At 42.5% G+C, this 17024-nt stretch overlaps 1 protein-coding gene across 5 annotated transcripts in view; it reads left to right on the plus strand.

Moving 5' to 3' along the window:
• The first annotated feature begins 2103 nt into the window (after positions 1-2103).
• Positions 2104-17024, plus strand: part of NFX1 (nuclear transcription factor, X-box binding 1) — a 60840-nt gene continuing 45919 nt past the window's right edge. For all 5 annotated transcript variants that reach the window (XR_007518789.1, XM_049897052.1, XM_049897054.1 and 2 more), the window contains exons 1-4: positions 2104-2240; positions 6051-7055; positions 13088-13246; positions 14246-14323. Coding sequence is in view for 4 of the 5 variants with exons in the window: in XM_049897052.1 (XP_049753009.1) it covers positions 2216-2240; positions 6051-7055; positions 13088-13246; positions 14246-14323 (1267 nt within the window). In the remaining variant the exon portion in view is untranslated. The remainder of the gene's footprint in view (positions 2241-6050; positions 7056-13087; positions 13247-14245; positions 14324-17024) is intronic.

Consider the following 17024-nt stretch of genomic DNA (forward strand, 5'->3'; position numbering starts at 1 on the left):
CTAGGGACTCAATAAATTCAAGTACATCTTATTAAAAAATATAAATATATGACCACTAGGTATATACCCAAAAGACTTGAAAGCAGAGACTGAAATAGAGACTTGTATACTAATGTTCATTGTAGCACTGTAACACTATTCACAATAGCCAAAGGTGGAAACAACCTAAATGCCCATCAACAGATGAATAAACAAAATGTGGTCCATACATACAATAAAACACTACTCAGCCAGTAGGAGAAATGAAGTCTCGATACATGCTACAATATGGATGGAGTTTGAAGACATTATGCTGAGCGAAAAATCAATCGCAAAAGGACAAATACTATATGACCTCACTTAGATAAAAAGACAAGAAAAGGCAAATGTATAGAGACCAAAGTTTATTAGTGGTTACCAGGGACAGAGGAAGGGGAGTGGGCGGTTATTGCTTATGGAGTACTGAGTTTCAGTTTAGGGTGATGGGAAAATCTCATTGCACATCCAATTATTGTTAAGTGGTGTCAGTAAGTTGTATACCTGTACAAAGTTGAATTGGCAAAAGTTGTGTGGCAAATATACCTATGAAAACGACCAAAAAAAAAAAAAAAAAGGTAGCCTCTGAGGCTGCTTATGTACAAGAAAACACTTCATGGGATTTGGTTCCTTGGTTCGGAGGTTTAGGGTCATAGTTTCATGGGACATTCCAGTTAATTGGCCTAATGTGTTTAGTGCTTCTGTTCTACCTCCTAGTTCCTTGTGTAGTTCCTGGGATTTTAAAAGCTTGCCAGTGGCTATCCAAAGCACAATTGGTCTGTATTCACCTAAAGCAACAGAAGGAGAGTCCGGAATCCCAAAACCAAACCCACTGCTCTCCAGTAGATTCCAACTCAAAGCATCCCCATAGGGTTTCCAAGGCTGTAAATCTCTACAGAAGCAGACTACCACATCTTTCTCCCACTTTCTTTTGTTTAATAGCCCACTGCTTTAACCATTGTACCACCAGGGCTCCTTAGAGTTACGAATAGGAGGAAATGGAATGTATGGCTAATTTCATCCATGAACAACTGCCTCCTTTGCCATGAGACCAGAAGAACTGGATGGTGCCTGGCTACCATTACTGAACATTTTGATCAAAGATTCTATAGAAGAATCCTTACCAAAAGAGGGAAAATTCAGAACAACATAAATTCTCACGGACTCCAGACCTTCTGGAGCCATGGAGGCTGGATGAACTCCTGAAACTATTGCCCTGACTGAGATAATCTTTAAACAGTAAATCAAAAATACCCCCTGAAAACCAAACAATAGTTTAGCTTAACAAGTAAAGAATGTCTGTCTTGAGCATTATGCTCTTTTAAGAACTATATGGGATCAAATTGACAAGAGCCACTGGAAAGATTAGACAGGAACCTTAGGGGGTAGAGAGTTTGTTAATGGAGGAGGAACAACTCAGAAAAGGAGGGTGAAAATGGTTGCACAACTCGAAGAATGTCATCAATTTCAACGAATTGTACATGTAGAAACTGTTGAATTGATGTTATGTTTTGCCGCGTATATTCTCAAGAACAACAAAATAAAGTTAAGAATATGAATAAATGTTCAACAGAAATGCAAATTAAAACAATGAGCTATCATATTAGACAAGTTGGTTCGGCAAAAGTCTGGAAGCTGGATAATGGTTACATCACAACTCTACCTCAGATCTGTCCTTTTCTCTCCATCACATTTGCCTAGACCAGGGCCACCATAATCTTCTTCATTAGCCTAATACAAAAATGTAACGGTCTACTCATTTCAGCACCCCCGCGCATTTCATTCTTACTACGGAAGGAAGAGAAATCTTTAATGTAAAACAGATCATACCACTTCTAGGAAAGTAGAAGGTGGTATCTGAGTTGACTCCAGAAGTTGAAGACTAGTTGAAGTTGGGGATGGGGGCAGAGGGTATGGACAAAATAATGCAGTGAAGCTCAGACAACAATGATTACGCAGGTCACCATTATCGCAAATCACTCTGCTGTCCCACCCTCTCCACCTTCTTGAGCCTGGAACTTGGCGCATGCGCCTGACGTCACCGGCGCACCGCCCCGTTGATTCCCGGCGGCGCAACCTCTGTATTCGTCTACCCCGCGCGCGAGTGCTAGGATTCTCGCGGCGCCGGAAGTCCTGGACACGTGACCGGGTGACAGCGCTCTCTTGGCTACAGGGCTCCCTTTAGGTGCTGCGGCACGGGATGGCGGAGGCGCCTCCTGTCTCAGGTACTCTTCCTGCCCGGGCGGGATGGGGTCCCTTTCGGAGAACGGAAATCGGGTCAATGACGAAGTCCAAGGGCTCCAGCCATTACTGTCGCGAGTGGCTTGTGCTCGGGTTGGGAATAGTGACTCGGAAGGGCCAAGGCACGCGTGCCGTGAGTACCGAGACCCCGACCAACCTTGATTGGATCGTGAAGCTTGGCAGCCTGGTCCCGAGAAGAGGGGGTTTGTCCCGCACCCAGCGAGTCCGTGTGGGAGTGCTGCCGTCAAACGCCCTCAAACGGGGCTCCTCTTGGCGGTTCTGGGAGAGCGGCCGAACTGGCCCCAGACGGCCGATGTAGGCCGGGTCACCGCCCTTGCCGAGTGGCGGACTCCCAACGCATCGCTAGTGTGCACACTGTTCTTACGATGTGTTCTTGCCTTTCGGGGTAGCGACACGGGCGGGAGCCTAAGATCCATGGTTTCCAATCGCAGCCTGCCACGAACTCGTTGTGTGACGGATACTCAGTTGCCCCATCTGTCAATTGGGCGTAAATAAATATATTTCTGTGAAGGCTTCAGCCCTGTGCTGTCCCTGTTCCATAATTGTTCGTTCACTTCCTCGCCCTGAGTTCCCTCCGTGTGTAAAGACACCGAAGTTTGTTAATATAACATCTATTTTCATTTTCTTCAGACTGTACCTTAGATCAATGTTTTACAAAATTTTTGGACAGTGAGCAAAAATAAACATTTTACATCTCAACTTTATTGCACACATACCAAAAAAACAAACCCACTGCCGTCGAGTCGATTCCGACTCATAGCGACTTTTTAGGACAGAGTAGAACTGCCCCATAGAGTTTCCAAGGAGAGCCTGGTGGATTCGAACTGCCGACCCTTTGGTTAACAGCCGTAGCACTTAACCACAAGGCCACCAGGGTTTCCAACACGTAAATATAAAAGTGACCCAAAAGTTTCAGGAAGCAATGGTTGTCCTTACTATCTGCAATAAACCCTATACTCTATTTTGTTTAAAATAATGTCTGTCACAGCCCACTAAATTGATTTCAGGAGCCACTCTGTCTGAAAACAGGGCAGCAGTTTGCATCATGGCATTTGAAAACAGTCATAGGTTTAAGTCAGAGTTCTGGTACCTCTTGGCTGTTGGGACTCCAAGAAGACTACCTATGTAGTTGTGTACTGGGTGGCAGGTAAAATATACTTATTGCTGTGGAGCTCATCAAAAAAGTCGGAAAACTCACTGCTGAGTTTGCCTCACCCTTGGAATTCTGCCTCTGTGAAACTTTTCAGGACAAATCCTGGATTGAGTGAGAGTTTACTCTGACTTTTATGATCTCAATGGAAAGCTCATTGCTGTATCCTAGCCCTGACTGAGGTATTAAGTCATCTTGGGGGTGGGAACCTTTTCTTAGGCTGGTGTTTTGTTGTTATCTCCATCCTTTTCTTTCCCAGATCTAAACTGGATGAACTAATCTTCCTATCTTCAGGCTCACATCTGACCCATTTCCATACCTTTCAATGTTGAAGTAGAGTCGAGTAGGGGCTGGTTGTGAGTCATAGTGTTGGCCTCCAGTGTTGTGCCCCCTGTTACTACCTCCACCCCATGATGCATCTACTGAGGCAAAGTCCACTAGTCCAAAGATATCTCCACTCCCTTTCATGTGCAATAGTCTGTTTTTTGTCTTGGTTTCTATTCCATTCTTACTTCAGCATCATCTCTAGCCCAGACCCCATCCCTACTCAAAGTGTAGTGCTTTTGCCATCCCCTGTCCTTGACTAAGTAGCCAGTCCAGGAGGTATCTTTCTGCCATGGACAAGATTCTCCAATGCCAGCTGTCTCTGGACTTTATAATCCACCAGTTAGATTTCTCTATGTTCTCCACCCACTTGTTGGACACCTGCTGTGTTATCTTGAACCTAGCGTACCACTTGTAGTTGGTGATGAAATGGCATGTTTATTGAGTAGCTTCCAACTACTTAGAATAGCGAAAGAAGAGACCCTCTCAGATCTTTGCCATGGTCCCATTTCCTGATTCATGTGCCCTTTTCTCCTCTTGATGTCTCTTGAGCATTTTTCTGAGGGCTTTGCCTGAAACTTCATGTGTAGTGGAACACATATGAATAGTTGCTGCCCTGTCTGTTAACTCTGACTTGACTGTTTTAGTTGCATTAACTCCCTTCTCTTCAACCTGAACCCTCTTTCCAGCCTGGCTTCTTTAAGCAGGAGAGAACTGCACAATACCCACTTTGTTCTGCCTACCCATTCCCACCTTTAAGTTCTCTCTTAGGTTTCCAGAACACCTTCTCTGCCACCTTTTGAATTTGTCAAATCCTCTTGGCATTTTGTAAGGCTCTCCTTTGCCCCAGTCCTGGAGTTCTGCCTGTGTGAAAGCTTTAAGAACAGTCCTGGATTGAGTGAGAGGTTACCCTACGACCTTTATGATCTTATTCATTTCTTACGTGTATGTTTCTGTGGTACCCACTCCCCAGCCTCTTTCTGTCACTGTAGTAGTGTAAGAGCATGATCTCTAGGGCAACAAAGTCTGGCTTGGAATTCTGACCCTGCCTTGGAATACCTCTGTGGCCTTGGGCAAATGACATAACCTCTCAGTGCCTCAGTTTTCTCATCAGGAATGCAAGGGTTAAATGAGTCAATGCATGCAAAGTGCTTAGAAGCATACCTGGCACATGCCCAATAAATGTTTGGCGTTGTTATGAAACCTGAAACCTACAGGACTCTGCACTGCACCCACCTGTGCACTAGTCTGTGTGTTTCAGATAGTCTGTGGTCCTAACAGCAATAATAAAGCACTGTTTAAATCACTCTGTATATATTATTAAGTTGCTTTTACTCTTCATAGCAACTCTTTAATATAGGGGATTGTTACTATCTCCATTTCCATGTGAGAAAACTGGGATAAGGTAACTTGCATAAAGTCACGATAAGTGATTAGCACCTACTTAAACTCATGTCTTCCAGGTCCTATCAGTTCATAGTATAGTTTATATGCTATACATAGTCATGATTTTGCTGCTAACTAGCTTTGTATCTTCAGCTATATCATTTCCCCTGTAGGCCTCAGGGACTGAGTTGCCTTTACCAAGAAGCATCTTAGGAAAAAAAAAAAAAAAGTTGAAGGAGAATGTGCGTAGTTTTTGAGATCCTGGGATTCTAGGCTGTATTATAGAGGTTATGTATGGAAAACCCAAAATATATTCTTGTGGGAAAGCACTGGAAACTAATATACTCACTATGCAAAGTACTATCTATGTGAAATCTTATTTAAATTCCACAATAACCATCTGAAGTAAATATTATCCTATATCACGGATGAGGAAACTAAGGCTAAAAGCAGTAAGTGATTTCCCCAAGCTCATACCATAAATTGGAGGGCAGACTTTAAACCCGTTTTGTTTGACTCCAAAGCCTGTGTAGTTGATATTACACAATGCTACCTTAGGGTTTTGGAAGACCACACGGAGCCAGCTGATTGATGTCTCACCCCTGAACTGTTTGCTGACCTTTAATTCTTTAATAAACTAAATACAGGTATAAACAGGCCCAGATGAGCATTTCTACTTTGCAACTCTCAGCAGTCAGTGGCTATTACTGTGGCTATAAAAGCCACAAGGGATGATCAATTCTCCACAAGCATCTTGAACTCATCACCTTCATAGGAAACATAGGCCTCACTAAGAGCCTGTTTTATACAAAATCCTCAGGAGAAAAGCTCTTAGATAAGGCTTAGAGTCTTCTGGGCTTCATGAAAAACAAATTTAATTTTTTTACTCACATGTCTATTTATTATATCCTAGGTACTTTTAAATTCAATACGGATGCTGCTGAATTCATTCCTCGAGAGGAAAAAAATTCTGGTCTAAACTGTGGGACTCAAAGGAGACTAGACTGTAATCGGATTGGTAGGAGAAATTACAGTTCACCACCTCCCTGTCACCTTTCCAGGCAAGTCCCCTATGATGACATCTCTGCTGTTCATCAGCACAGCTACCCTTCAGGAAGCAAACCTAAGAGTCAACAAACGTCTCTCCAGTTCCCTGCTTCTAATAAATCGCCCAAGAGCCATGGCCCTCAGAGCCAACCTTGGCAGAAACTGAGGAGTGAAAAGCACCAGACCAGAGTCAAGAAAGCACAAGGTCTTACTGACCAGACCTCAGATACAACTGGCTTAGAAAGCGTGGCCAACTTAGAGGGTGGGACAAACCCCAGAGAGCGCAGCCCTTCTGAGAGTGAGAAGGACGCTGTCGGCGCAGATCCCAGAGGAGCAAAACCCAAAAAAGTAACCCAGTTTGTTTGCAGTTATGGTAGAGGACCAAAAGTCAAGGGGAAACCCAAATGCGAATGGGGTCACAGGGCAACTTTGAAACCTGAGGATGCCAGACCTGAAAATACCAAACCTATGGGAGTTATCCACCCTGACTCTTTAGATGCATCCTTTAGAAAAGGAGTGTTGGATGGCTATGGGGCCAGACGCAACGAGCAGAGAAGATATCCACAGAAAAGGCCTCCCTGGGAAGTGGAGGGTGCCAGGCCACGACCAGGCAGGAATCCACCAAAACAGGAGGGCCAGCGACATACAAATGCAGGGCCCAGAAACAACACGGCCCCCATTCCAAAAGATAATCTTGATGAAAGACCAACAAAATCTGCCTGTGACAACGGGAACATGGCCATCATCGGCAAGCCTTCCAAGAGGATTGACCCAGAGAAATGCTCTTTACGGAGGCCAGATCCTCAAGGAGCCCCTCCTTTCCCCCGAGTTAAACAAAACCATGTGCTAAAAAATGTGGAAACACACACAGGTAAACCCACCTAGGTGGGTGGAGATTTTTTGGTTTTGTTTCTTAAAAGTTTTGAGTAGGGGATATATTGTCACAATTTAGAAACCAGGAAGTTTAAAAAGATACACAGTAAAAAATTTCTTTCCTCGTTCACCATCTGCCTAGGTCCCACTACCACCCACCTACCTCTTCCCCTTCCTAGTAGGTAACCACTCACTTAGTTTTTTATATATCGTAAGAAAATACAAATAGCTTTGCGAGGGTTTTTAAAAAGGTAGAAATGGGCAGTATAGATGTCTGCTTATAAGGTTTTTTTGAGTTGCAAAAACATGGGTAAGGGCTGGTAATATCTCCCCTGCCACTGCTGGTTCCAGCCTACATCATCTCTTTCTTTTTTTAACTGTGATTTAGTGAAAGTTTCAGAGCAAATTAGTTTCTCATTAAACAATTAATGCACAAATTGTTTTGTGACACTGGTTGCTAACCCTGTGATGTATCAACACTCTCCCCTTCCCAACCCCAGGTTCCCTATTTCCATTCACCCAGTTTTCCTGTCACTTCCTGCTTTCTCATTTTTGCTTTTGGACTGGTGTGCCCATTAGTCTCCTTTACATGATTGAACTATGAAGTACATCCCTCATGTGTGTTATTGTTGGCCCTATAGACCTGTCTGATCTTTGGCTGAGGGGCGAACCTCAGGAGTGACTTCAGTACTGAGTTAAAAGGGCATCGGGGGCCATACTCTTGGGGTTTCTCCAGTCTCTGTCAGACCAGTAAGTCTGGTCTCTCTCTCTTTTTTTTTTACATTTTTCTCTAGCTCTGTCTGGGACCCTCTAATGTGATCCCTGTCAGAGGAGTCGGTGGCAGTAGCCAGGCACCATCTAGTTGTGCTAGACTCAGTCTGCTGGAGGCTGTGGTAGTTGTGGACCATTAGTCCTTTGGACTAATCTTTCCCTTGTGTCTTTGGTCTTCTTTATTATCCTTTGCTCCAGCCGGGATGGGACCAGTAGATGTATCTTACATGGCTGTTCACAGGCTTTTAAGACCCTGGTTGCCACTCACCACAGTCATATCCAGCCTATATCATCTCTTGCCTGCTCAATTGCAGCTCCTAACTAGTCTCGTCATCCCCAGTTTCTCTCTTTCATTTCATCTCTTACACCAGCAGTCGGATCTAAAGCACACATTGAACCATGTCACTCCCCTAATTGATCCCGTTCACTGGCTTCTCATCACTTACACATTCTCGCATATGCCTTACTCAGCTGTCTCAGTCCCCACCACATTTTATTCCCAGGATTTCATGCTGTTTCATTTTTCCATGCTGTTGCACACATGGCTCCCTCTGTCTAGAATGTCTGCCACTCAGCGCACTGGTGAATTATTACTCACTTTGCAAAAGCTAGTTTGGTCCTATGTCCAAGGAACCTTTCTGACCTTGTCATATAGCATTAATCTCTTTCACCCTGTGGTATGTCTTTCCCTTGCATATACACGCTTCTGTTATAGCACTTATCTCTGGAAACCATTTGTTTGCATGTCAGTGAGCTGTACTAGTCTGGAAGCTCCTTGAGCACAGAGGCTGTATTGTCCTTTTCATTTTTGTATCCCTACTGCCTAACACAACTCTTGGAACATTAGGTATTTAGCTCTGACTACTAGAAAGCTTTTCCTTACATTGAACTGAAAACTTCTTTCCTGTAAGTAATTTCTGTCCCTTGGTTCAAGTTCTGTCCTTTGGAGCAATGTAGCAACTAGGCTTATTCCTCTCTCAACTCCTTTCCCCAGCCCACCTCACACCCATTGCAAAGCAGCCTTTTAAAGTATTTGAAGACATCCCTTGTGTATATATTTCATCTAGGCTAAATAGCATGATTCTTCTAGTTCTCCTCATGGAGCTTCACCATCCTGGTCTCCCTCCAGTTTAATGCAAGGTACAGCCTAATGCATGAAGCTACCACTTGCCCAGTGCCTGATTTTACACTGGCCTATAGGGTTGCTATGAGTCAGAATCTACTTGACAGCAACGAGTTTGGTTTTTTTGGTTTATAGTTTTTCTAGTCATTTGCTTCACTAGGCAAGCCTCGTTGGGACCTCAGCTTGTGTGTGAGCCAAAGCAATGTTGTCCCAGAGTTATTTTTTAATTCTGAAAAGCCTATAACCCACTGCCGTTGAGTCAATTCCAACTCATAGTGACCCTATAAGAGAGAATAGAACTGCCCATAGCATTTCCAAGGCTATAGGTCTTCACAGAAGCATACTGCCACATCTTTCTTCTGTGGAGCAGCTGGTGGGTTCGAACTGCTGACCTTTGATTTAGCAGCCCAGTGCTTAACCACTGCGCCACGAGTGCTGTTCCTTTTAATCCTTAAAGCTGATTAGACCTATACGGTAAAACCTGCGAAAGCCAGAACCTGTGTAAGGCAGAAACCTGTCAGAAAGGAAAAAAATATTTTCCACTAAAATGAGTGACAAAAAAGTGATAAGACTGCACCCTGTCAAAGGTGGAAAACTTGGCACGGCCCAGAAAAACAAGGCAGCCCCCTCAAGTTCTGGCTCTCACAGGTTTTTACTGTGTTAGTTTTCCGTTGTTGTGTGACAAATTATCACAAATATAATGGCTTAAAATAACACAAAGTTAGTATCTCACAGTTTCCATAGGCCAGAAGTCCAGGTGCAGGTTAGCTGGGTTCTCTGCTCAGGATCTCACTGGCCGGGATTAGATCTCATCTAAGGTTTGGGACCATCTTCTGGTTGTTGGTAGAATTCAGTTCCTTGTGGATATAAGACTGAGGTCCCTAGTTTCTTGCCGGCTGTCAGTGAGAGCTTGCTCTCAGGTCCCAGAGGCTAGAGGCTATGTGTAGTTCCCTGATGTGTGGCCCTCTCCACAACATGGCATTTTGCTTCTTCAAGGCCAACAGGAAAGCATCTAGTGCAGCTTCAAATCTTTCTGACTTCTGTCTCTGACTCTAGATGCTCTTTTAAAAGGGCTTACCTGATTAGGTTAGGGCCACACATACTCTAGGGGAGAGGATTATATAGGGTGTGCACACCAAGGGAATGTGACTCTTGGGGGTTGTCTTAGAATTCTGCCCTTCACAGATCTCTCTGTGCCTCACATCCCCACATTAGTCTTTAGAACGCTTCATTCATGAGAGAGAGAGAGCTATTCCAAAAACTTTGCTGAAGCCTGCAGCTTTCAAGGGAGAGAGGTTATGGAACATACCAGATAAATGAGAGAGAGAGCTATTCCAAAAACTTTGCTGAAGCCTGCAGCTTTCAAGGGAGAGAGGTTATGGAACATACCAGATATCACTCATTTATTCCTTCATCCATTTATTCAACAAATTCAACAAATATTGAGCATCTGGTATGTGCTAGGCAGTGAAAATACTAGTTAAAGGCCGTCTCTGCCTCACAGACTTTACAGCCTCAGAGTGTTCTGTATTTCTTTTGATATTAAATTGGACAATTAGAAAAGAATCTTAAGGGAGCCAATATTATGGGATAATTAAAATGTGAACTGCTGAGTCAGATAGCTGTGAGTTTGAACTTTAACTTTTCTAATTTCTAGTTATGTGATCTTGGGTAAGTGATGTAGCCACTCTGAGCTTCAGTTCTCCATCTATAAAATGGTGCCTTGTTGAGAGAATTAAATAATACACGTAAAGTGTGTGGAATGTTATATTTAAAGTTACTTACTTTATTCTTACAATTTATTTGGACCTGATAACAAATAATAATAATGTTATATAATAAGTGCTCAAATATATATATACTCAAAAAAAAAAAAAAAAGAAACTGGACTCATCTTTTGGGATCTAGAAAGACGTTACTGAGATGGTGTTTAGAGAAAGGGTCTGGAGGTGGGTGAGGGTATTCAGGAATAAATCTATGAGGATTCTGTGCTGCCCTACACTGGTCTATCTCACTAGATGATGAGCTCCTGAAACCAGGGACCCCGTCTTCTTCAAACTAGTAACTCTAGCATGGGCCTTGTGTTAGGTGCCAAGCTTATGCTTATTGAGTGAATAATGAAGGACTTCCAGGGCAACCGCTAGAACCATCTTCCTGCCCTTAGTTTATTGGAACCTATCTGGCTTTAGGCTCCTTGCAGCTGATCACTGCCATTTCACAAGCCCCTTCGTAGCCTGAGTCCATAGATCTGGTAGATTGGGAGCCTCCTGGATTCAGAGAAGGCAAGACAAGGCCCTACAGTGCAGTGTCCTCCCTGTGGATACTCAAGCTGTGTTATAAGGGGCATTTGGCTACTGTTAGGTTCCTGGGCAATATTTGGGAATGTTTCCTCAATTGTGAGGCTCTGCATCTGAATGTCTACTTCCTAAGGTCTCTATCTCAGCATACTCCTGCCCTTTCTTTTTTTTTTTAATATAATTTTTATTGTGCTTTAAGTGAGTTTACAAATCAAGTCAGTCTCTCACACAAGAACTTATATACACCTTGCTACATACTCCCAATTACTTTCCCTCTAATGACACAGCCCACTCTCTCCCTCCACTCTCTCTTTTCGTGTCCATTTTGCCAGCTTCTAACCCCTTCTACCCTCTCATCTCCCCTCCAGGCAGGAGATGCCAGCATATTCTTGAGTGTCCACCTGATACAAGAAGCTCACTCCTCACCACTATCCCTCTCCAACCCACTATCCAGGCCAATCCATGTCTGAAGAGTTGGCTTCGGGAATGGTTCCTGTCCTGGGCCAACAGAAGGTCTTGGGGCCATGACCACCGGAGTCCTTCTAGTCTCAGTCAGACCATTAAGTCTGGTCTTTCTATGAGAATTTGGGGTCTGCATCCCACTGCTCTCCTGCTCCCTCAGGGGTTCTCTGTTGTGTTCCCTGTCGGAGCAGTCATTGGTTGTAGCCAGGTACCATCTAGTTCTTCTGGTCTCGGGCTAATGTAGTCTCTGGTTTATGTGGCCCTTTCTGTCTCTTGGGCTCGTAATTACCCTTTGTCCTTGGTGCTCTTCATTCTCCTTTGATCCAGGTGAGTTGATACCAGTTGATGCATCTTAGATGGCCGCTTGCTAGCATTTAAGACCCCAGACGCTGCTTTCCCAAGTGGGATGCAGAATGTTTTCTTAATAGATTTTATTAGGCCAGTTGACTTAGATGTCCCCTGAAACCATGGTCTCCAAACCCCTGCCCTGCTACACCGGCCTTTGAAACATTCAGTTTATTCAGGAAACTTCTTTGCTTTTGGTTTAGTCCAGTTGTGCTGACCTCACCAGTATTGTGTGTTGTCTTTCCCGTCACCTAAAGTAGTTCTTATCTACTACCTAATTAGTGAATTCCCGTCTCCTACCCTCCCTCTGTCCCCTCCTTGTAACCATCGAAGAATATTTTTTTCTCTGTTTAAACTATTTCTCGAGTTCTTATAATAGTGGTCTTATACAATATTTGTCCTTTTGCAACTGACTAATTTCACTCAGCATAATGCCTTCCAGATTCCTCCATGTTATGAAATGTTTCACAGATTCTTCACTGTTCTTTATCGATGTGTAGTCTTCCATTGTGTGACTATACCAAAATTTATTTATCCATTCATCGGTTGATGGGCACCTTGGTTGCTTCCATCTCTTTGCTATTGTAAACAGAGCTGCAATAAACATGGATGTGCATATATCTGTTTGTGTAAAGGCTCTTATTTCTCTAGGATATATTCTGAGGAGTGGGATTGCTGGATCGTATGGTAGTTCTATTTCTAGCTTTTTAAGCAAGTGCCATATCGATTTCCAAAGTGGTTGTACCTTTACATTCCCACCAGCAGTGTATAAGTGTTCCATTCTCTCCACAGCCTCTCCAACATTTATTATTTTGTGTTTTTTGGATTAATGCTAGCCTTGTTGGAGTGAGATGAAATCTCATTGTAGTTTTGATTTGCTCCTGCCCTTTCTTGTCCTCAAACTCTGAACAACCACTTTACTCAGAATCAAACATCCCTTAAAACCTCTTAAGTGCCTTACTGACCCTCAGTTGACTAAACTGATAAATGGCTTCCTGTGTCTTGAGTTTATCTCTTTTGTTTTTTTTACAGGTTCTCTTATTGAACAGCTAACTACAGAAAAATATGAGTGCATGGTGTGCTGTGAACTGGTTCGTGTCATGGCCCCAGTGTGGAGTTGTCAAAGCTGTTATCATGTGTTTCATTTGAGCTGCATAAAGAAATGGGCAAGGTCTCCAGCATCACAAGCAGGTCAATCATTTCTCTCTTCTGAGTAGTTTTTCTCACTTATTTTATGTTTAGGTTTTAAACGTGGCTTTAAAAATACTACTGAATTCCTCTTGAATATTTTATCTGCAGGGAGAGTATGCTGTCTTGATCACATGTTTCAGATGACCAGTTTATTAAGCTGTAGATCTTAAATACACCAGCTAAACATAACAGTATTGAAATATATTAAGGATACAATAAAGTCGGGCACTTTTTTTGAAAATGGTAGCTTTTATGTAAGTAACAACTACAGAAAGCATTTCTTCTACTTTGTTTTTGTCATGTGCTGTCGAGTCGATTCCAACTCATAGCAGCCCTAAAGGACAGAGTAAAACTGCCCCATAGGGTTTCCAGGGAGCAGCTGGTAGATTGAAACTGCCAGCTTTCTGGTCAGCAGCCTGAGCTCTTAATCACCTTGCCACCAGGGCTGCATTTCTTCTATAGTGTGCTTAAAAAATTTATAGAAAGCACCCAGGAAGAATTATTATTGTTTAATTTACCTTCAGGATATTGAAGTTGCTTTACCTTTCACAGATCTTCTTCATAGTATTTTATGGGCTTTTCCCAAAGTATACTAATATTTATGGATAATGCAAATGTTATTAGTAAAATATTTTCTGAATGGTGGCTCTCTAAGTCAAGACATCTCAGTTTTTCTGTATGTACTCAAATATCTTATCCTTTTTTTTTTCTTAAAGCCAAGGTTCAGATGATGTTTACCTTGACATTAGAGATAATAGAACAAAACCAATACCCACTTCGTTTACTATATCTGAAAATTTTTATAAATATAAGCCCAAATGCAGTATTTAAGCAAAGCGTTCAGTATTGTGAAGTTTTGTTACTTAAATGTCTGGTACTCGTAACACTGAAATTACTACCATGGTTCAACTTTATGGCTTTCTATAGTTTTACATTTTTAGAGATTGCGTGTGTTTTTGAATGAAAATTAACTTGGTTTATTGCAATTTTTCTTGACAGATGGCCAGAGTGGTTGGAGGTGCCCTGCCTGTCAGAATGTTTCTGCACATGTTCCTAATACCTACACTTGTTTCTGTGGTGAGTTTATTTGTATAGACTAGAGTCTTTTTCACTTCTTACATTATACCCTAGTTCCCAGTCCAGGAGAAGTGGTTGTTTTAGAAATTCCTAGTAAGTCTTCATAGCTATAAGACATATCATGTGTCCCATCACACAGATAGTCACAGGGCTTTGTGCTCTGTGAGGCTGTTTTGGAGATGAGCATTCTCATCATGCCCACCAAGCTCATGCTGCTTTTGAGCCATGGTGCTGGCCTCCTTAGTCTTAGCTTAGACCATAGCTGACCAGTTGGCAGAGACAGGCATGCCCATGGGTCCCTCTCACCCTTAGTTGTAGAAGTTTTGATATTCCAGACTTGAGCACTGTAAGAGTAGTGATGAAGTATACTTTATTTTAATTCAAGAAAGCAGTCATTGGTCTTTATAATATATAGATTTTTTTATAAATCAGCATTACAAATTTTATTCTTGTGCCCTCCCTTGTTCTAGGGTATTTCTTCTGTTTTTGAATAGTTTCAGTTTCCCTTTGTGTTAAGAAAAAGCCTGCTGTGATCCAGATGCCCACTCCTGCTACTAGCCTATTTCCTGCATGTCTTTTTTTTTTTTTTTCCTTTCCTGCCTGTCTTTTAATGGCTAACCTCCCCCATCCGGTTGTTGATTTTCCAGATTTTGCTCCTTAACCATCCACCTTCCCCCTTGATCCATTGCTTTTGCTTCTCTCCTCATTGCCTCGCTGAAACTGGATTGAGAAATCATCGGTGACCCCTTCTTGTCCAAATCCAGTGCTGGTTCATAAGTTCTTAGCATTTCTGGCCCTTAACACCTTTCACCATTCTCTTCCTGAAATGACTAGCTCTTCCTGTTCTTTTCTGTATGCCTTTCCTATTTTCCTAATCTGCTCATACGTCTCCTTTCCCATCATTTAACTAGAAGCTTTTACTGAGTCTTGGTCGTCGATCATCAACTCTTTTATCTTCTAAATTCAATCCCTTGGTGATCTCATCTACTACCTGGAATGTTCTTCCCTTCTTCTCTAAATCTTCATCCACTGTATCATTCAAGATCTTACCCCAAACATCCTGTTTTAGGAAACTTCCCTTTGTTATCCCCTCTTCTATTTGGGTACTCTTTTATTCAGAGCCTACTGGTTTTATGTATTTTGTTGCCAAAATCTGAGCCTTGATAAATACTAAATTAATATTAGTTGAAGAAATGAATACTGGTAGCATGAAACTAGAGGTAGAGATCAAGGGAAAATTGGTCAAATAGGACCAATACTAATACCTTATTTTAAAGGATTTTTCAACATAAAGGACCAACAATGGGATTAAAATATTGTTAAAGTCTTTACTGACAAATTAGACAAGAAACCATAAGAGCGTAGACAACGTGGAGTGACGGTCAGGATAATCTGAGAGAGGTAAAATGATGTGCGAATGCAAATAATGGGCTTTTTTTACTTGATGACTGCCACACTCTGATCTTCCAGGAGACCGTTAATTTAATATTGTTATATTGAGAACTTATTAATATACCAGGCACTGTGAACAAACAGAGGGGGATAAGACGATTTAGTGACTTCCCAGAGCTTACAGTCTAAGAGTTAAGACACAATTAACCTGATCTTAAACTAGAAGTGCAAAGTGCTGTGGAAGATCTTTGGGGTGAAATATGACTTCTGGCTGGTTGATTAAGGGAAGCCTTCATGAAGGAAGCAGAGTGCAGTCTACTCCAAAACGCCTGGTTTCACCGTGAATTGGAGTCGACTTGACAGCAGCAGGTTTGGTTTTGGTTCATGAAGAAGGTAGAATTGAATTGGGCTTGAAAACTTGGTCAAATGTTGATGGGAGGAAAGATTTAGTGAACAGAATAGCATAAACAGAAGTTCAAAACCACGAAGGCTTAGGACCTATTGGGAGAAGAGGGAGTCATCCAGTTATAGAGCCCAGGATCCATGAAAATGGAGGAGTGGGAAATTTCCAGAAAGTCAGCTGACCCTTTGATGTCTGACTTACAAGCTGGGGCCTCATTTGGCAGGGTGTGAGAAGCCACTGAAGGTATCAATGTGATTCTTTCTGAAGGTTAGTCTGGTGGCCGTGAGTAGAATATTTGGGGGCCTGAATAGTTTAGGGACTTATAATATTCCCGATGAAGAGTAATAAAGGTCTATAATGTGTGTTAGGGTGGGATAGAAATAAAGGGGTAAAAGATTTCATAGGTAAACAGAAATTAATAGCAATGGGAAGGGAGTAACCCAAATGTGGCTCCAAAGTTTTATCCTTTTGGAAATGGTGACACAAAGGACAGAAAAGGGCAGGTCAAGAGGACCATGTTTGGTAGGGACAGTGAGTTCAATTTAGAAATGTTGGGTTGCAGGAATAAGCAGGACATCTAATAAGAGATGTCCAACCTCCAAAAACCAAACCCACTGTCACCAAGTGAATTCTGACTCCATAACGAGCTTCCAAACCATGGGGTTTCCAAGGCTGTAAATCTGTACAAAAGCAGACTGTCACATCTTTTCCCATGGAGCTGCTGGTGGTTTCGAACCATCTACCTTTTGGTTTGCAGTTGATTGCCTTAACCACTGTACCACCAGGACTCCTTCGATGTCCAGTAGGCAGTTAGAAATACTTGGAGAGAGATCAGGACTTACAGATGATAGTTGTAGTTGAGAATCATAGATGAGACCCCAGTGGATATAAGGGTGAGGAGTGAGA

This window comes from Elephas maximus, chromosome 9 (genome assembly GCF_024166365.1).
Source record: "Elephas maximus indicus isolate mEleMax1 chromosome 9, mEleMax1 primary haplotype, whole genome shotgun sequence".
Lineage (NCBI taxonomy): Eukaryota > Metazoa > Chordata > Mammalia > Proboscidea > Elephantidae > Elephas > Elephas maximus.